The sequence below is a fragment of the Erpetoichthys calabaricus genome, chromosome 15 (assembly GCF_900747795.2).
Source record: "Erpetoichthys calabaricus chromosome 15, fErpCal1.3, whole genome shotgun sequence".
Classification (NCBI taxonomy): domain Eukaryota; kingdom Metazoa; phylum Chordata; class Cladistia; order Polypteriformes; family Polypteridae; genus Erpetoichthys; species Erpetoichthys calabaricus.
In genome coordinates this window covers 65,522,376-65,545,034 of record NC_041408.2, presented here as the reverse complement: position 1 = coordinate 65,545,034, position 22,659 = coordinate 65,522,376, and the positions used below count along the sequence as shown (strand labels likewise).

Here is a 22,659-nt window from a genome sequence, read left to right as displayed (position 1 = left end):
GTAATAGTTGCATCAGTATAACTTATTAATTAATTTTCCATATTCAGAGCTTTCCTGGCAATGTTGCATTGGAACTAATGCCTTGGTTGGCAGTAATGGTTGATGAAAAGGCAGCCTCCCTACAATGTGAAGCGCGTTTATGGTTATATAATAAAAACTAACAGCAAGGCAAAGAGCTGCATTTCACTTTGATGAATGCCTGCTATGTGAATCCCATTGCCCAGACAGTTTTCCTTTCCATCACTACTTTCACTTTGACAAACTATCCATCCATCCATCCATTTTCCAACCCGCTGAATCCAAACACAGGGTCACGGGGGGTCTGCTGGAGCCAATCCCAGCCAACACAGGGCACAAGGCAGGAAACAATCCCGGGCAGGGTGCCAACCCACCGCAGGACACACACAAACACACCCACACACCAAGCACACACTAGGGCAAATTTAGAATCACCAATCCACCTAACTTGCATGTGTTTGGACTGTGGGAGGAAACCGCAGCGCCCGGAGGAAACCCACGCAGACACGGGGAGAACATGCAAACTCCACGCAGGGAGGACCCAGGAAGCGAACCCAGGTCCCCAGGTCTCCCAACTGCGAGGCAGCAGCGCTACCCACTGCGCCACCGTGCCGCCCACTTTGACAAACTAAAACTTATTAAATCATCTTTCTTGAACCTGCTCTTCTTTTTATGATATGGGGCATTATAGGGTTGCAGTGGTTAGTGCTACTACCTCATGGAATCCAGTTTTATGGTTTTAGAATCTGTGCTCATTTGTTTCCTGTGAGAAATATGGACATTACACCTGTGTCTGTGTTTCTCCAACACCCTCCAAACACATGCAGGTTAGATTAATGGGCAACTCTAAAGGTGAGTGTCTTGTGATGGACTGGCATCACATCCAGGGTGGATTCCTATTTTGCACCAAGGACTGCCTGAAAAGTCTTCAGCAAAATGTGACCTTGAATTGGAGTAACTGGGTCTTAGAATGTTATCTACTCTCTATATATATATATATAAAATCCTAAACCTAAAAGTACAACGATTTTATGTCAAGTTTTTATGTCACTTTTTTGTCTCGCTTTAAATCGGGCTTATTTTAAAACCTACATACAGTATACAGTATGTGTTTGGTATCATTCTTTTCAGAATTTATCAAACTTTAATGTGATGTTGTTAGATTTTCAGATTGTTATTCAGTTTTTAAATTATAAACTAAAATATCAAGAAAGTCGTGCATTGAGCATAGTGGACCTCAGTTTAATGGGAGTACTCCAATCGGTAAGAGAGTAAATATTTTATTCTCATTTCATGATTTTTACTCTGTTAAATAATAATTAATTTTTCTTTTACATATTTATGGAATTTTGTGATTTTGACTCCAATAAATAATTTTTCTTTTGTACATTTACAAATTTTACTAATATTGTGACCGCAACTGGGGGTTGGGCACCAAAGGCACCAGTGGGGCTTGCCCCCCTAGTATTAATAATTTTTTATGACTAATCCTTTAGTAGTGAAAACGAATTAGATTCAACTAAACTCATTTCATTTGTGTATTAACCACTGTGATGTGTAATAATAATAATAATAATGATAATAATGAATGAATTGGCACCTAATCAAAGGTTAACTCTTATATTGTATCTGAGCCATGGCAAGCTCTGGCTCTTTGTAATCCTAAATTTGGATTAGGCCAATTTGAAAATGGAACCCCTTTTCACACTAATTCCCACTTCTCAGATGATGCCATCATGAGGTTCAAGCTCTTAATAACACTGCATTTGAATTAAGTGAGTTTAGAAAATGAAAGAATGAACAGATGGATAATAACAATAATAATAGTGATAATAGTGATGGATTTCCTACTTTGTGCTTTGGGCCAGAAGCTACCATGATAAGATCTACCCCATAAACCTTAACTGGATTAAGTGGCCTTTAGAATGAATGAATGTACTTATGTTTCCATAGATAATAATAATAATAATAATAATAATAATAATAATAATAATAATAATAATAATAATCTGGTGTAAAATCTCTTAAAAAATCCAATTCAAATAAATAATATTATTCAATGCAGTAAAAATGATTCAATTCTCATTCTGTGCCTGCCTGGCCTCTAAGATCCTGGAGTGTTCCAGTGACGTCTCTTAGACACAAACATGTTGTGACTTTATTCAGTATATGGTGCAGACATTCGTTAGAAATTAATGAGCACACAGAAATTGGAATGCAAATTTCTACCAGCTCATACAGAAAGCAGGCACTTCTTTTTATGTGGAGGCTTCAATGGGAAATTGCTAGTGCATGTCTAAATGTAGTCATTATTTAGATGCAGCCACCAGCCACAGGGCATTGCCATCATAATTACCTTGTGTTAATCATTTCCTTCACGGTTTACCATACAAATGCTGCGATGAGCATCTTCTAATCTTTCAGGATGATGAGCAGCACTCAAATGAACCATGTTAGTGTCAGTAGGCCAGAAACTCAAAAGAAAACAGAGTTAACAAGATAGGTGTGCCTTTGTTACTCTGTGTAGTAGGACATACAGTAATAAAATTGATTTGCATTTATCGGAAATTTGGATCTGTAAGACACTTTATTTCTTTTGCAAATTTAGGCTCAGGCATCTATCCATAGAAGACACGTAATACAAGTTTAGGGTTGGGGGGGTGGTAGGATACAGCTCTGTTAGAAACCACTCCTGGATGGGACACCAGTCTAGATCAAGGCACACTCCTGCACACCAAAAGTGATTCAGAAATGCCAGATTAATCTTGCCAGTGTAAGTACCACATGGGTTGGATGGGCATCCCAACCAGAGAACGGGATGGTTCCTTACCCGGAAGGGAAGCTCCAAATAGACAGATGGGCATCCCGACCAAGAGAAAGCAAGGAGCCAGACTCAGAAGTGATGGCCAGAAGGGATGGACGGACAGCCCATCAGTTGTGAAAGACGCTGTAGGGGATGTATTATTCCCCCAAGACACTAGATGGCAGCTTCCCTCCATATCGGTGCCCATTTGGGAGCCAGCAGGGAATACAGGGAGATGTACTCTGGCAACACAGCCCTGCTGGGACCATGGGTGCCGCAAGGGGGTGCTGTCAGGAGATGTGCTCCCCAATTTATGGGACTTCCGCGTGACCCAGAAGTACTTCCAGTACTTCACTCACAATTTGGCCTAAGAACACAGCTACTAATAAAGAATGATACCAAAACATCATCCGAGAGCAACTTCTTCCAACCATCCAAGAACAGTTTGGTGACACACAATGCCTTTTCCAGCATGATGGAGCACCGTGCCAGAAGGCAAAAGTGAGAACTAAGTGGCTCGGGGAACAAAACATTGAAATTTTGGATCCATGGCCAGGAAACTCCCCAGACTTTAATCCCATTGAGAACTTGTGGTCAATCCTCAAGAGACAGGTGGACAAACAAAAACCCACAAATTCTGACAAACTCCAAGCATTGATTATGCAAGAATGGGCTGCCATCAGTCAGGATTTGACCCAGAAGTTGATTGACAGCACGTCAGGGAGAATTGCAGAGATCTTGAAAAAGAAAGAAGGGCCAACACTGCAAATATTGACTCTTTGCGTAAACCTAATGTAATTGTCAATAAAAGCCTTTGAAACTTGTGAAATGCTTGTAATTATACTTCAGTATATCATAGAACCATCTGACAAAAAGATCTAAAAACACGGAGGCAGCAAACTTTGTGAAAACCAATACCTGTGTTATTCTCAAAACTTTTGGCCACGACTGTAAGTAAATTAATTGACTTACCTGCCATTTCCCAGGTGTATTTTTTTTTATAATGGGTTAAGGTAAGAAAGCAAATATGTACAGTATGTGTTTTTTAAATGTTGACTCCATTGTCAATGCTGACTGAAATGCAAGTATCCCATCTGTTATCTACATGAGCTCTCTATCAGTTTGCCTGCTCTCATGAGACGAGAATTTGATCCTTTTGTGTAAGATTGGATTCCAGAATTGCAGTAGCTCCTTGTTGTGTTAGAAAAACCCATGCTGCTTTGTTTACTGCTGTTTCACACAAAGATGTTTAATTCCACATTAATAAAATGCACCATGGAAAATATCTAAATGACGGAGGGCTAATAGGGATTGGGGTTCACAGACATGCTACAAGTCTCTGTATTATTACATGAGACAGCACCAATGGCAGCATTGAATAATGATATAAAGCTGATTCAGTCAATCTGCGGTGGGTTGGCACCCTGCCTGGGATTGGTTCCTGCCTTGTGCCCTGTGTTGGCTGGGATTGGCTCCAGCAGACCCCCGTGACCCTGTGTTCGGATTCAGTGTGTTGGACAATGGATGGATGGATGATTCAGTCAATGTTAATTTAAAAATTATTATACATTATGATACTGTATTAGTGTCGAAGCCTAAAATTACAGTATAAGAAGTCTCCACAAAATGAACATGAATCAAAATTTTATGAAAAAACAGTAAACGTTACTAGCACTATCCTCAGCCGTTCTGTTTCTTCAACAGTGACTTTGCATACGTGAAAAAAAATCAAGTTTCATTGTGGCTTATCTCTATCGCATTTAGTAACGATAGGCTACTGTATATGATGTGTTTTTTTTTCTTTTTTCAAAACTTTAAGGCTTTGCTTAGGAAAAAAAAAAAGTAGTTGTGTCAGCTGTTCATTTTGGAGTCATTTTCATGTGCACAAAGTGCAATGAAATTTCTATTTGTGTGCTTTAGCACCAAAAGATGGAGGTCTAAATTGCTGTTTCCTCACTGCAAAGTGTTTGGCAGGCCCTATGATTACATGAAGTGAATTTTATTAACCTATGTTAGGTTCACAGACTCACTCAGAAGCAAGGCAAATAGCCATTAAATCACTGGGGGGATTGTTTTCATTCTGTGATAAAGTGTTTCTGCCCTCATGATAGTGCCACAATGTGCGGGGTGAGAGAGGTTCAAAAAACACGATGATGATATTAACAATATACCATAACCATTCCAGTGTCCAGCTCTCAATGTAATTTCTCAGGGATGAGTGGTGTTACTGGCACTTGTAGAATCCACCACTTAGTGCCCTGAAGTTGTTCTAGGGTCCAGCACCCCATTATGACAATTTACTTTAATGTCCCCTTCATTGTCTCAGTTGTTTGCAATTCTAATTTGCCTCCTTAATGATTAATCCCCAGTGTGCCACTCCAAAAGTGCCCACCTACATTCCACACAGGACAGAGACTTTGTCTTTAACTTTGGTATTTTGCTGACTTTGTAGCGGTGATGAAGAAATCTCAAATCCTAATCCCTCCTCGCCCCTTTAGCATTATCCTGAGCGACACTATTCTTCTTCAAACTGCAGCCTGTCAATAATCTTCCCTTTGTTGAAATACTGTACTTGTTTTTGTTACAATTAGGGACTTGCACAGAAATCCAGTAACACCTCACACTTAGATTTCGACAGTCCATGAAATGAATAAGTGGCAATACCTTCTTCGGTATCTCAGTCAACCACTAAAAAGGTGTAATAACCTGAGCAGCTATTGAGCACAAATCCACAACTCCTACATACTCATTAACCAAGTGGCATTGTTCCCAATCACCAGTCCTTTAATTTCTTTGTTGGTGCAGGCAGTGTGGTATAACAGTTAAGGCTTTGGACTTCAAACTCTGAGGTTATAGGTGCAAATCCTGCTACTGACACAGTGAGACCATGACAAGTCACTTCACCTGCCTGTTCGGCAATTAGAAAAACCAAAGAAATGTAGCTAATTGAATCTCAAATGTTGTAAGTCACCTGGGATTAAGGTGTCAGTCAAATAAAAAGTAATATTAATGGCAGTCTATTTCTGAGATTTATGTATTAAAGAGGATACTTTATAATAAATGGAAAACAAACTCCAACAGATTCTTTTGCCATGGCATCCAATAATAATAATAATAATAAATTTTATTTATATAGCGCCTTTCCCATGCTCAAGGCACTTACAGAATATAATAAAGAACGGCAGGGTATACAGTATATGCATTGTACAAACCAGATAAATAAATAAAGAAGATTACGACAGTGAATTCAGAGAAAATAAAAACCTAACAGACAACATAATTGATGGTCTAGCACACACACACACACACACACACACATACAGGTTACATGAGCATCTTGACAGAGAAGTAAACTGAGAGAAGGGTAATAAAGTCAAGTAGAGCTAAAAGCCTTCCTGAACAGATGAGTTTTGAGTTGTTTTTTAAAAGAATTCATGGAGTCAGCTGACCTGATTAATTTCAGTAGGTCATTCCAGAGTCTGGGCGCTATACAGCTGATGGCCCTGTCACCCATGGAGTGTAGATTAGTGTGGGGCACAACAAGATTGTCAGAATCAGAGGAGCTTAGTGGGCGGACAGGCACATAGTGATGGAGGAGGTCACTGATGTAGTTTAGCACGAGGTTATTTAAGGCTTTGTAGGTTATTAGTAGGATTTTATATTTGATTCTGTAAGACACAGGGAGCCAGTGAAGGCGAAGCAGGATGGGTGTGATGTGCTCACTGCTGCTGGTTCGAGTAAGGACTCTTGCAGCTGAGTTTTGAATAAGCTGGAGCTGTGATATAAGATTAGAAGGGGCACCTGCCAGTAGGGAATTACAATAATCGATGGGGGATATGATAAAAGCATGGACAAGTTTCTCAGCGTTAGAAAAGGAGAGGAAGGAGAGAACACGGGATATGTTACGGAGGTGAAAGTAAGAAAGCTTCTTAATGTGATTTATGTGGGTGGAATAAGAGAGGGAGGAATCAAAAATGACACCAAGATTCTTTGCAGTAGAGGCAGGTCTGATGAGATCACCACCAAGATGGACTGGGAAGGAGCTCATTTTATTAAGTTGCATTTTAGTCCCAATTTGCAGGAGTTCAGTTTTATTACAATTTAATTTTAAAGAGTTCTGCTCCATCCAGGTATTAATTTCACTGAGGCAGGTTGTGAGCTGAGAAAGTTCTGATGAAGTTCCACTTTTAACATTGAAGTAGAGTTGAGTATCATCTACATAAAAATGATAACCCAGTCCATAGCTACGTATAATATGGCCAAGGGGAAGCATATAAATACAGAAGAGAAGAGGACCGAGGACAGAGCCCTGAGGAACTCCTTGTGTGACTGGCGCTGAGCTGGATCTGCTGTTGCCAAGACTGACAAACTCTTGCCTATCAGTCAGATAGGACTTGAACCACTGGAGGGCAGTGCCAGAGATACCCAGCATGTTCTCCATTCTGGACAGTAGAATGTCATGTCTGACAGTGTCAAATGCTGCACTGAGGTCTAACAGAATGAATATGCTGGTTTGTCCAGAGTCTGCTGCCATAAGCAAGTCATTGGTTACCCATAGCAGAGCAGTTTCCCAGCTGTGCCGTGCCCTGAAACCAGACTGAAAGGGTTCCATCAAGTTATTAGAGATTAAGTAATTGGTGAGTTGGGAAACTACAACACGCTCAACAGCTTTTGACAGGAAAGGTAAGTGGGAAATAGGCCGAAAGTTGTTAAGACTGTCAGCATCAATGTGCAGTCGCCACAAGAAAGTCATCAGCCATTGGTGTTCAATTCAAAGTTTAAGATAAACATACCCAAGAAAATGAATATATTTCAGTTAGCTAACATAGTTTTAAAAAAAGAAGTGAGTTATAGAAAGAATACTGCTGCTATTGGCTCCAGCAGACCCCTGTGACCCTGTAGTTAGGATATAGCAGGTTGGATAATGGATGGATGGAATATTGCTGCTTCTAAATTTCAACAGCTGAAGTGGCTTAAATTATTACCAACAACACAAACATTAAGTGGTTGGGACTAAACTTTTATATGGTTTACTTCATACCTGTCTAATCTACAAAACTCTCAACCACAATCCCTCCCAGTCACTAGTGGTGTTCCCCAGGGATCAGTGATTCACCCCTTACTGTTTTTAATAGATCTACTCCCTTTAGGTGGCATTTTAAAGAAGTTTGGAATTGATTCTCATTGTTATGCAGACGATACTCATCTCTATATATCTACAAAGCCCAACTCTGTCCTTCCTCCCTCAATGACTGTCTATTTGAGGTAAAATCTTGGTTTTCTTCTAATTTTCTCCAACTCAATAGCCATAAGACAGAGGTTCTCCTCATTGGCTCCAAGTCTGCTTTATCAAAATGTATTAACTTTTCGCTTAATATTGATGGTACATCACTCTATCCCTCCCCTCAGGTTGAGTTTGGGGGTTATCTTTGATAGTACTCTGTCTTTTGAATCCCATTTCAGTAATGTTACATGGTCGTCTTTTTTTCATCTCTGTAGTATTGCATGTCTGCGACCCTCCCTCACACTAAACAGCACCACCATCCTTACTCATGCATTGGTCACTTTGATTGATTATTGTTAATTCTGTTCTCTTTGGCCTCCCACATAAGCTTCTCCATAAACTCCAGCTTGTTCAGAATTCACCTGCCCATATTATAACTCAGACCTCTTCCACGTAACACATTACCCCATCTCTTAAATAGCTTCATTGGCTTCCTGTAAAATTTCGTATTGATTTTAAAATTCTTCTACTTACCTTCAAAGCACTTCATAACGTTGCTCCATTATACCTCTCTGACCTCACACGTTTATACACCGATCCACACTCTTAGGTCCTCTACTTCTGATCTTATCATTCCCTCCCCCCAGCACGCCTAATCATCATGGGGATTTAGTCTTAGTGCTCCTCGACTCTGGAACTCACTACTACAAAACATTCGGGACACAGATTCTCTATTTTCAAATCTCATCTTAAGACTCATCTATTTAGATTAGCTTACAATACATGACCGTAGGCTGTATTCTTATTGCTGTATTTTCAGTTCCATAGATACAGATATATGTATATGTGTATGTGTACATGCATGTTTTTGTTGGTTTTATGATTTTATTATCTGTATGTTGTCCTTGGGTGTTTAGAAATGCACCATGAAATAAAATGTATTATTATTTTTATTATTATTTAACTTAAAACTACATGGTTTATAGTCAAACACTATATCTACACAACTTACTCATTGAATAATACAGTTAAAATATCTTCTTCTTTCAGCTGCTCCCGTTAGGGGTTGCCACAGTGGATCATCTTCTTCCATGTCTTTCTGTCCTCTGCATCGTGTTCTGTTACACCCATCACCTGAATGTCCTCTCTCACCACATCCATAAACTTTTGCTTAGGCCTTCCTCTTTTCCTCTTCCCTGGCAGCTCTATCCTTAGCATCCTTCTCCCAATATACCCAGCATCTCTCCTCTGCACATGTCCAAACCAATGCAATCTCGCCTCTCTGACTTTGTCTCCCAAACGTCCAACTTGAGCTGACCCTCTAATGTACTCATTTCTAATCCTATCCATCCTCGTCACACCCAGTGCAAATCTTAGTATCTTTAACTCTGCTACCTCCAGCTCTGTCTCCTGCTTTCTGGTCAGTGGCACCGTCTCCAACCCATATAACATAGCTGGTCTCACTACCGTCCTGTAGACCTTCCCTTTCACTCTTGCTGATACCCGTCTGTCACAAATTACACCTGACACTCTTCTCCACCCATTCCACCCTGCCTGCAGTCTCTTTTTTGCCTCTCTTCCACAATCCCCATTACTCTGTACTGTTGATCCCAAGTATTTAAACTCATCCACCTTCGCCAACTCTACTCCCTGCATTCTCACCATTCCACTGACCTCCCTCTCATTTACACACATGTATTCTTGTTTGTTCCTACTGACCTTCATTCCTCTCCTCTCTAGAGCATATCTCCACCTCTCCAGGGTCTTCTCAACCTGCTCCCTACTATCGCTACAGATCACAGTGTCATCAGCAAACATCATAGTCCACAGGGACTCCTGTCTAATCTCATCTGTCAACCTGTCCATCACCATTGCAAATAAGAAAGGGCTCAGAGCCGATGCCTGATGTAATCCGACCTTCACCTTGAATGCATCCTTCACTCCTACCACAGACCTCACCACTGTGACACTTCACTCGTACATATCCTGTACAATTCTTACATACTTCTCTGCCACTCCCGACTTCCTGATACAATACCACAGCTCCTCTCGAGGCACCCTGTCATATGCTTTCTCCAGGTCCACAAAGACGCAATGCAACTCCTTCTGGCCTTCTCTAAACTTCTCCAACATCCTCAGAGCAAACATTGCATCTGTGGTGCTCTTTCTTAGCATGAAACCATACTGCTGCTCGCTAATCATCACCTCACTTCTTAACCTAGCTTCCACTACTCTTTCCCATAACTTCATGCTGTGGCTCATCAATTTTATCTCCCTGTAGTTACTGCAGTCCTGCACATCCCCCTTATTCTTAAATATCGGCACCAGTACACTTCTTCTCCACTCCTCAGTCATCCTCTCACTTTCCAAGATTCCATTAAACAATCTGGTTAAAAACTCCACTGCCATCTCTCCTAAACACCTTCATGCATCCACAGGTATGTCATCTGGACCAACGGCCTTTCCATTAATCTTCTTCATAGCTGTCCTTACTTCCTCCTTGCTAATCTGTTGCAGTTCCCGATTCACTATCTCCACATCATCCAACCTTCTCTCTCTCGTTCTCTTCATTCATCAGTCTCTCAAAGTACTCTTTCCATCTGCTCAACACACCCTTCTCGCTTGTGAGTACGTTTCCATCTTTATCCTTTATCACCCTAACTAGCTGCACATCTTTCCCAGCTCGGTCCCTCTGTCTAGGCAATCAGTACAGGTCCTTTCTGCATCCTTAGTGTCCAACCTCTCATACAACTCATCATACGCCTTTTCTTTAGCCTTCGCCACCTCTTTCTTCACCTTGCGCCTTATCTCCTTGTACTCTTGTCTACTTTCTGCATCTCTCTTGACTATCCCACTTCTTTGTCATCCTCTTCCTCTGTATACTCTCTTGTATTTCCTCATTCCACCACCAGATTTCCTTTTCCTCCTTCCTCTTTCCAGATGTCACGCCAAGCACCCTTCTTGCTGTCACCCTTACTATATCTGCTGTAGTTTCCCAGCTGTCTGGTAACTCTTCACTGTCACCAAGTGCCTGTCTCACCTCCTCCCTAAACTCAACCTTGCAGTCTTTCATTTTCAACTTGCACCATTTGATCCTTGGCTCTGCCCTCACTCTCTTCCTCTTCTTGATCTGCAACGTTATCCTACAGACCACCATCCTATGCTGCTTAACTACACTTTCCCCTGCAACCACTTTGCAGTCTTCAATCTCGTTCAGATCAACTCTTCTGCATAGGATGTAATCTACCTGTGTGCATCTTCCTCCACTCTTGTAGATAGATACTTTATTAATCCCAGGGGGAAATTCACATACTCCAGCAGCAAAAATATTAAATTAAAGAGTAATAAAAAATGCAGGTAAAAAACAGACAATAACTTGAATAATGTTCAACGTTTACCCCCTCTGGTGGAATTGAAGAGTCGCATAGTTTGGGGGAGGAATGATCTTCTCAGTCTGTCAGTGGAGCAGGACAGTGACAGCAGTCTGTCGCTGAAACTGCTCCTCTGTCTGGAGATGACATTGTTTAATGGATGTAGTGGATTCTCCATAATTGATAGGAGCCTCTTGAGTGCCCGTTGCTCTGCTACGGATGTCAAACCGTCCAGCTCCATGCCAACAATAGAGCCTGCCTTCCTCACCAGTTTGTCCAGACGTGAGGCGTCCTTCTTCTTAATGCTGCCTCCCCAGCACACCACTGCGTAGAAGAGGGCACTCGCCACAACCATCTGATACGTAACCCTATGTTCCTCCCTCTTCTTAAAATACATATTCACCACAGCCAAGTCCATCTATTTGGCAAAATCCACTATCCTCTGACCTTCTTCATTTCTCTCCTTGACACCATACCTACCCATCACCTCCTCGTCTCCTCTGTTCCCTTCACCAACATGCTCACTGAAATCCACTCCAATCACCACTTTCTGTCCCTTGGGTACACTGTTTATCACTTCATCCAACTCACTCCAAAAATATTCTCTCTCACCCATTGCACACCCAACTTGCGGGGCATATACATTAACAACATTCATCATCACACCTCCAATTTCCACCTTCATAATCATTACTCTGCCTGACACTCTTTTCACCTCCAAAACACTCTTGACATACTGTTCCTTCAGAATAACTCCTACCCCATTTGTCCTCCCATCCACACCATGATAGAACAATTTGAATCCACAATACAGTTAAAATATAAGACAGAAATTTTGAGCACTGAATTCTGAAATGCAGAAAACATGTAAATTACCATACATCCAAGATAGCAGAGCACCCTTTATAAGATAAGTTTGGGGACATCTATTATCTAACACTACACACTTCATCATGTTCAAGATTGTGTGAATCAGGGCCTGTTTTGTTGGTATTTTTCCCTGTATGTACAAACAACAAGTGGAAAAGAGAGATAAAGAGGCAAATTTGAGGAAAGGAAACAAAATACTATAAATGTGCATTTATATGTATTTCAACAATTTGGAATAACTTGAAAAACAAACTACTGGCATTGCAAGCAAATAGCAATAGTTAAACGGATGAACAAATAAGGGTAGTTGATGATGAACAGAATTAAGACCTGTGAAGAATGACTCTAAAATAACTATTAGAATTAAAAATAATGTTCACAGTAAAGGTATTAAATATTAACTGCAAAATAATATTTGCCACAGAGTAAAATGCAAAAATCTCTTCAGCCAAACTATATTCTTGCAACCCAGTGGTTAAGACATTGGACTGTAAAGCACAAGACTCCAGTTTAATTCCCAATGACTGACTTGCTGTGTGTCTGAGAATATAAGATAACCTATGATTATGTAACATCTGTCTCGGAAGTTAGTCTACACAGCTTCCATCTTTGTTTCCTTTTCTTTTGACAAAAAATACTAGTGAAATACCATGGAGTGGCATGGCATTGCAAATGCTGCTGCTTCACAGACCCAGTGTCCAGGGTTCAAATCCTGCACCCATTTATTGTCTGTGCAGAATTTGCATGTTCTTCCAATGTTTGTATAGGTTTTCTTACCACATTACTAAAGCCATGCAAAGCTTAAATGGCAATTCCAAACCGAGTCCAATGTGAGGGTAAGTGTAGGGATCTGTGTATAGTGCTGCCCCTACAACCATGAAATGAAATATGTGATTGAGAATGCTATACTATGGACAACTAGCCATGCTACCTGTCGAAGACAGATAATAGAATAATTTTAGAATGTTGTTTTTCTTGTGTATTCGTTTGTGTCTGAACCTCTCTTGACTGGGAGTCCCTCTCTTGAGCGTTCTCATAAAACTCCCTTTCCTGACCTTTTGAGGTGCCTTTCTCATCTGCTGTTCGCTTTTATACTTCCTATGTTTGAAGGCAACTCTCTCAGCGTGCCTGGAATGCCTTTTCTCCTCCTTGTATGTCTCAATTTTGCACTTCCTCTTTTGATAGCATCATCAAAGTCAAACTGACTAATGAGACTGCTCTGAGGAACTGGACACACCACAGACATTAGTGTTTTATTATACAGAAAACTATGTCAAATAAAGTTAAATAATAATTACCAATGACAATCAAAATACATACATACTGTATATTGAAATATATGCATATATACATACACACACGTGTTTTAAAAAGCTGAAAGAAAAAGACACCCAAACAAATAAACCGAATTGTAACCAGACACAGCTCCATTTTTATTTGATCATCACTGTGAAATATACAGTACATAGCTTAACTATACAATATACCTACCAGCAAGTTATTTACTGATTTTTCTGTTCTTTATAAATACAGATTTCTATGACAATATGGACTAACGACCCTGGGGTACCACCCATTTGTACAAACTACTGTGCAAATTCTATTTATTTACATAGATACAGTATGTTACACACAGGAGCAACAAAATTTAGACATGCTAGCTGTGGATATTAACATTATTTCTCTTCCATCTAAAACAATATATTGCAATTTTATCATTTCCAACACACGTTTTTCGGATTCTTACACATTTAATAATGGAAAGCATTATTTCTTCCCTTCACATAATTTAGTACCAATGTAAACAGCTATTAATATAAAACTTATCTGTAAACACTTATTTCCTCAGTAGAGCTATTTGCAACAGATACCATGAATTTAAAATAATTATTCAATTTGTGCTTTTAACCTTCCCAAAAAATGGTTAACTCCCTTTCATCCTAAACAATAAAAGAAGGCAGACACCTACTGTGTATCCTCCTAAATAAGAATCATTTGGCTAAATGTTTGAATAGCAAATTGGCATACAGTACATTGAACTTAATTTTCTAAATTTGTGCTCATATCAGTTATAAAAGGATAGCCAAACAACATAGATATATTTACTTGTATTTTATTGTATTCTAACACAGAAGTGTAACCTAGTTTAACTAAAAGGTTTAAAAAGCAGTAAGAAAATTTACACAATATAACATTCAAGTGCATTCAGAGACTTGGTAACTGCTATGAAATGGAGAGGATTTTCACATTTTCCAGTCGTCATCACAATTTTACAAAACTGTTTTTAGTACTTGGGTGTTTTACTGTGTTAGCCATTATGGATGTAGTGAGAAGTCAAGTAAAATGACACCTTTTATTGGCTAACTGAAAAGATTACAATATGCAAGCTTTCGAGGATCTCTGGCTCATTCTTCAGGCACGATGTAATGATTACATCTTGCCTGACACGATGTAATGATTACATCTTGCCTGAACAACAGGCCAGAGTTTCCTCGAAAGCAAGTCATTTCTAAAATACAAAGGGCATTCAAATATAAACAGAAATTTAGAGCTACACTTTATTTATTGAATTCAATTAAATGACTTGCACACTGTTTTTCAATGTAGCCTCCTGCCACTGCAATACACTTGTTCCAGCGCTCAGGAAGCTTCTTAATCCCAGAAAAGTAAAAGTCTTTTGACTGCATGTTGACCCACTCTTGCACAGCGTCAACATCCTCATTCAACGTGAATTTTTTCCCTCCTAACAAATACTTAAGTGGACTGAAGAGATGATAGTCCCTCTCTGAATGGCTTGCACCAATCATACACTCAAGACTGAGAGAGGCATTCACCTCTAAACTGATTTTTAAGCAGTAAGGAGACTGTGGAAGATTGTGAGTTCGCTTCCCGGTTCCTCCCTGTGTGGATAGCGCTTTGAGTACTGAGAAAAGCGCTATATAAATGTAATGAATTATTATTATTATTAATTCTCTGCGCAACACTACTGTGTACCTCCTGCTCTGATATGTTGATTACAACTGACAGGAAGTAGGGAAAAAGCAGCTAGCACTACTAACAACAAGTTCAAACATGAATGTGTTTGTCCACTGAGTCAGGTCTACCTTGCCCTCCTTATAAGAACAGAGCATGAAAATTCTTGTTTATAATTGAACGCCTCTCATAATTGATAACAGAATGCAATTTACATGTATTACTAGAGTGGGTAAAAATGTTTAATACCATTTTGCAATATCATGCTGTTAAAAACAGAGCCAAAACAGCCTTGTGGTACCTAAAATAGCTTTAAGACAGCAGATTTCAACTCAGATGATGAAAAAAAATGGTATTTAGTTCTGCCTTGTTGTTAGCTGTTGTTTGTGGACAGTCTGGCTATCGGTGGCCCACATTTCTTAAAAATGCAATTTTTCAAAGACATAGATGGAGACTTAACATTTTTGCTGTTACAAACCTGTAGTGAGTTGGGGGGCATTCATGGCACAATGCTGTGCTCCCAACAAAATAAGTTGTAGTGGTGAGCTTGTGTGCATACAAGAGCCAATGACCAATGAGCACTCACCCAGAAGTACAATGTACAGTGTCAAGGAAATAAGAATTGTTTTAGACTTCTCAAAGAGAAATGAGGCTCATTGGGTTCTTGTTAGTCATACCACAACTGAACTGAAAAAACAAAATAAAAGGGTTGAGATTGCTGCTGAATTTGCCATAACCGGAAAGAACCATTAGCAAGCACATTATTGGCTTTCAGAAAGCAGGAAGCTTTGTGAAACTGTGTTGAAAAGTCTGCATGGAGTCATATAATTGGTCATCCCCCTGTGATTTGTAGTTATGCAATCTGAAATCCCTAAGGTGATGAAATCCAGTTAATTTTGACATCCCCTCCAACTAGAAGTAACATAATGTGCCACTGGCTTTAAATTGGTGGCTGCATCTTTTCATGCTCATCAGGTCAATGTGTCACTTCACCAATAAGTGATAGTGTCAGAAAAATACTGAATCACTATGATGTATAGGCAATGCAACCGTGAGGTTGTTTTTAGTCTAATGGAAATCCTGAGTATACATTATTCACTGCATGGGTCACCAAGCCTGGGATAAGGAGCTTGTTCTATTATTGAGTTCTACATAAAGTACTTGCATTTTTTTTTACTTGCACGCTTCTAAAATCAGGTCACTTACCTACCATGATTTCAAGCAGAGAAGTGAGCTGCTGTGAAAGAGATCACACATGCCACTGCGCAGCTAAAAGAACCACTTCTACAAACTGCATATCAAGCACGAGTCAATGTAGCACGCATGACTGTAGCCGTTTTTCCGTCAAAGAGGAAAAATATAAAGTAAAAGAGGAAAATATTAAGAATATAAAAGCGTGTAACCCCTCTAAAAGTAAATCTGAAACTGTGAACTAAGCCGTAATGGAAGTTGTACAGAATATTTCTCTGTTTAAAGATAGTCCGAGTTTGAAAATTTACCAATGCTTTGTAATAGGATGCTCTGAAACTCAGAAACTTTGTACAGCAAGAATAACTGAGCCAAATTTCAACAAAATTGGTACTCTGTTAATGTGAAACAACTCAGCTCCCAGACATACAGATGAACAGACATGGCAGCTACATTAGGTGTTTTTTTGTACTATATGTGAATGTACCTAAAATGTACTTCTTACACCCGAATCACTGGTTTTCGCATCCATGCATTCTTTACAGCATACATGCAATGGCTGGGTGATATTCTGTCAATAACACAATACAGACTGTATTATTAACTTGTTCACAATAATTAAATAGGCAAATCAAAATCACAGCATTAATCAACAAATGGAGCACCAATGAAGGATTAACATTCCAGTATACAGGCTGATTCATGAAAACAATTCAATGCACAGTTTTTTTTAATGTAAACAAGACTGCGTGAAAAAAAAGAATGTCTGCCACAGCTCTTATGCTTATGTGTGTTCCTTTCTTCTGCCAGGAATACACTATACCTCATTTTATGTTACAGAGTAATGCACAGGTAACATGGCCAATCAAAACTAAATCAAAAATTCAATGGATTTTTCAGAAAGGACAGAATATTAAAAATAATAAAAATACACATAAATGAGGGACTTGAGAAAACTAGTATGTCTTGTTTGAAGAAAAACTATAAGAGTATAGCATTTTAGAGTAAAGCATTTTAAAAGTTATGATGCACTTAAAGAAAATGACACAATAACCCATTAACTATTGTTTAAAATAACAAAGCAAAATATCTTTAACTTTCCAAAATGTCCCTTTTTCTGGGAGTGTTTCCTTGAAAATAGGTGATGCCCGTGAGGACTTGTGTTGCTCCTACTGTTAATTCAAAATAAAACCATATACATTTTTTTTTTTGCACAGTGCCACCAAACAGAAGTGTTTCTAAAAAGCATTGTTTTATTACCTAGTTACTTTTAATTTTCAAAACATTGCTCTATTTTTTTATTCATTAATCCATCTTTTCTCTATAATCCCACTGAAGGCAATGAGGTGTCAAAGCCTTACAAAGTAGCTGTGAATAGAAGGCATTAAACAACTCTACACAAGGCACCAGTACATGTACACTAAATAAGATAACTGTTTGTTTTATCTAGGATGCCAATTAAGGTTTCCTGCAAATCTAATTAGTGGTTTTCTGATAAAAAATGTTTTGCCTGCATATGCTGTCATATGCAATCAAGGTCAGGGTGTGTTGACAAAAGCTGTAAATTGGACCTATGACATACAACTCTATGGATAAGCAACCAGATCTGGTAAACAAAGTAAAAACACATCATTTTAATCAACCATCAAATTTAGCCAAGCTGTGTGACTTATTAATTGGTCACCTGGGCTCTAAAGATTTTACGTGTACACAGATATTATGCTGTTTGATACGAAAGGCACTATGTTAAACACAAATTGTTTAGCAGCTGATAACATTCCAGCTGTGGCTTTATTTTTTGCATATTGCTTATATGAACAGTAAAAGAAACTGTTTTCAGCAGCCAGCAAAAATGATACAGTTTAGGTATTTGGCTAGGATTTGATTAACAACATCTTAAAAAGTATACATGCAACATAATGGTAAAAAGACTTGGAATTTTGTTTCTTGTGATGCTAAAACTCATTTTGCATCCATTGGAAAAAAATAAGCCAAGCCAAGTTCAGTCATTTCCCTTTAAGAGACATTTAAACAAATTTCCATTTAATGTCAGACTCTTTTCATTTTCCCTGACATCTGACTAGCAGTTGCATTAGCTTGCTGTTTAGTTGTACTGATAACTCTACCTAATAAAAAGCACTTGTCTACAATTAATTTTAAGGATTTTTCCCTTTCCCTTTCCATTGGCAATAGCTGACAGGTGCAGTATTATCATCAACAAACTACAGAAACAAACAATTCACAGAAATGTTCTTGCCGTGTATTATGCAGAGAGTAAGGTATTAGTTTAATTCCATGAAAATGTGTCAGTTACAGGCACAATTTAAGACTAAGTGTGATCAATCATAGGACACATGCAAGTGAGACTTTCATTTTATTTTATATATACAGTACATATGATAACAAATTTGAACTTGGTGCATATCCCAAGACAGTGTGAGCAATATAAAGCAGAAGATGTGATTATTTGTTAAACAGGGCATTACATCAATGAACAACTGTCTTATAGTTGCTGTAGTGATAATAATGTTAATAAGGGACATTAAACCTTTAAAGCTTATTTTCATTATTTACCTGGAAAGTTGGTTCCAGTTTTTCTGTAATCTGAAGTTTATTGACAAAAAAAAGCATTTTAAATTTTTTGAAGTCCAGTAGACTTTCTTCTTTGCAGAAGGCACTATGGAAATGGTGCAGTTAAGCACCATATAACCATTTTAAACATCAAGTGAAATGATATTATATATACTGTATATATCTTAATGGGGCTATTTAATCACTGTAGGCAACACACCATACACCATTAGTTTGCAATTTTCACCATAGCCATTCACTATCTGAATCCGGGTTTTAAATTTCAAATTATGAAGGGATGCATTCATGAAATCACTAATGTGTGAGACTGTGTAGTGCAAATTGAAAACTGATATCCAACACTGTTAAACTTTAAACAATTTAATCCTTTTTACTATATCCTTCCCACCATGTTACCCAGAAGATTATGCAACTGTTAACACATTCTTCTGAGATTCACTAAGTCCAACCACTGAAAACTCTTGCAAAGGCTATGGGATATTGAATATCTACATGTACTATCAATAACTATGACAATACTTTTATAACAACAATGTTACAGATAAGTATACTGTCACACTTTTTTAACTAAATAGAATTTTTCCTTTATGAAATCTAACTTTCTTCAATCTAAAGCAGAAAATTCAAAAATATACAATACTTCACTAAAGTTAAATACATCAAGTACACGTATTTATGAATAAAATAAATACACTTACATTTTCAGATTCCCTTATTATTTCTGTTTAGTATTTAGAATATAACATTTCACATAAGAAATAATACTCAACAGCATGTGGAGTGCAGGTAACTTTATATTGATGGATACTATCTATTTATGGAGCCATCTGTGGCATTATAAGATAAAGGAGGAACTTCTACAAATGGTTCATTTAATTTATCTTCCTTCATTGAAGGTGTTCGGTCTGACACTGAGGAGAAGGAAAGTTGGTCATGCTCAAGAATGTTCAGATGGTCCTCTTCTTTTACCTTCTTAATGTAGAATATTTTCCTAAACTGCTTCAGCTCTTCCAGCTCACAAAATGTTTCCAGAACTACCAACATTGCAATAAGACCAAGAAGAAGATAGACTGAAAAATAAAATTGACAAATATAAAATGTATAAATGCAATACAATATTTCAAAACAACATACTTCACAAAAGATAACATACTCAGCATATAATATATAATAGCACTTTACTCTACATACACTACATAATGAAGAAAAAAAAGCATAATCTGTCCAGAAAAGTAATTATTTGTTCATAATTAGCATATCTGGATCAAACATTTTATCTTACTTTAATCTAACTTCCAGTGTAAAAGTAAAAATAAAACCACATTTAATATGATAAGCAAGACAAATACATTTTATGTAACAGGTGTAAATGTTTTTTTTTTTTTTTTTGTTTACAATTTTTTTTCAAAACTGTACTACAAATCATACCAGCAATTTGCCAATTGAGACATCAACATTCATATACTTAGGAAATCTATGCAAAGAATACTACAGTAATGTGTAAATTAAAACATTACAAATGCACAAAAACTACAGTAAATGTTCAGACTTGTGATGGATTATATTGTACTTTGTTGCATGTAGGTTGGCGCTATTAATCATTTATGTTCCAAATCAAACAAATAATAATGTAAACTACAAGGTATAAGTAGCTTATTAATTCAAGGATTTCTTTAAAAATATTAACAATTCTGTAGCTAAACTGTTTTCAATTATAATTTTTTCACAGATCTCAGCTAAATTAAAACAAAAATTGAAAAATACAGGTAAACTCAAAGTTTTTATAGAGTTAATAGTTACAGTTAATACCTGTAATAGAGAACAATAATGCTTCTATAAAGTTCATAGTAAAATCATTAATAAAGGGTAATATACAAGGGATGACCAAAATGATCTGAGCCTCAATTTCAGAAATACTAAAAAAAACAAAATAGGTTTTGCTGTACAACCAATCTTCTATAGATGACGTGATACATTTAGTATGGTGTAGCAAATTCCACCAAGGAAGCCTTCAAATTGGTGAATTTGTGGTAGTCAGAAGGGGCCAAGTCTGGATAACAGTGTGGGCATAGAATCTGTCTGCATCCACATTGTGCCAGAAGAACCTTTGCAACGCATGAAACAGGAAGAGGGTTGGACAGCAGCTTTCTTAGAAGCTGCAAACTTGCATATTAGCGACAGGTTACATAGGCCTTTTGAGGTGTGTGATAAATGTGGCCTATATCCTATATCAGTCTTGCTTTTACTTATTTGATCCTTAATTACTTTCATGTTGAAGAAAGTTGGTTGATTTTGTTAGTGGCATACTTCCTCTCCTATCCAACCCCACACTTGGCGATTAAATTCTTTCCTGAGATCAGATATTTTTGCTTCTATTTTTATGAAATGGTAAAATATTCCACCTTGATCTGTGATGGGCTGGACAGTGGATTTGCTTTGCTAGATCTAGAATTATATCATTTGGCATTTATACTTCCATAAATGTGGTACTGGATAAAACACCCTACTTTCTCCCATCTTGGCTCCCAATTGAAGCTAAATTGACCTTTCCAAGACCTCTCCCTCCATCCTTCTTTCCATTTACTTATTTTAAACAACTCTCATTTAAATGTATGCATTTAACATATGGCGTAATTTGGGGAAATATTTAGGCTTGTCTGCCCAAGCTTTTACTTTCATCTTTTATAATTCAGCCTAACCATCACTGAAATCATATTTCTAGTGTGCTAGCCCTCATTTCTGGCAAACCTACTTTTTCTGAAAGCATAATGGTACCAACTTTTTTACAACAACAGTAGTACCAAGAAAGTCGGTACCGCATTCAAGTATGACATCATTGGATGGTTTACTCCAGAAGGCACAATAATACATGAAAAAAGGGAGTACAAATTACCTACAAAAATGTTTCACTATGATGTTGATACAACACCGCAACAGCACAGATTGAAAAGAAAAACAGCAGAGGTCATGTCTGGAAATGTTTTGTGTTTGCAAAAGAGAATTTCAGTGCATGAGTGCAAGAATCATACTTTTTATTTAAAAAAAAAAAAAAAAAAAAAGACAGAACACACAGAAGCTCACATTATTGCCCCTTTATCCCACTGTAAAATTAATTTAGAAAAAGATATGTGCATGCTTTTAGAGCAAAATAACGTTACCAATCAAATAACATCAAATGACATGTAATCATTTAAAATGTTGTCACACACTTGTAAGAGGAGATGAAAATATAATGAGATTAACCACTTTTAAATAGTGTTCCACAAAACCTTGATAAATGAACAGAGGCTTTGCATTAATTCCCAGTTTGTAAAGAGCACTTCTACAGATGTGAGATGTGCATTAGTCCAAGCACCTGTCTATTTTCTAGCAGTTGAATACAGTTTAGAGTAGCGTTGGGGTGCATCTCGTATGAATCCAGTTATAGGACTGTGGAATATGGAAGAACTGCCAGTGCAAGCAACAGTTGTAGCAAGTAAACACTGATACAATATTGAAATGAAGTGGCTATTTGGCTTGTCTACACTGGTGACATTAATTGATCCATTTATTAATACAAAAATAAAATTTATTTAGTGGATCAGTCCTTCAAGGAACAAGACACAAAACCTTGTGCTGTG

At 37.9% G+C, this 22,659-nt stretch overlaps 1 protein-coding gene across 1 annotated transcript in view; it reads right to left on the bottom strand.

The window, feature by feature from the left end:
* Positions 1–13,695: 13,695 nt before the first annotated feature.
* Positions 13,696–22,659, bottom strand: part of kcnk1b (potassium channel, subfamily K, member 1b) — a 35,367-nt gene continuing 26,403 nt past the window's right edge. The window contains exon 3 of the mRNA XM_028820147.2: positions 13,696–20,109. Within this exon, the coding sequence (XP_028675980.1) occupies positions 19,847–20,109 (263 nt within the window). The 3' untranslated portion in view covers positions 13,696–19,846. The remainder of the gene's footprint in view (positions 20,110–22,659) is intronic.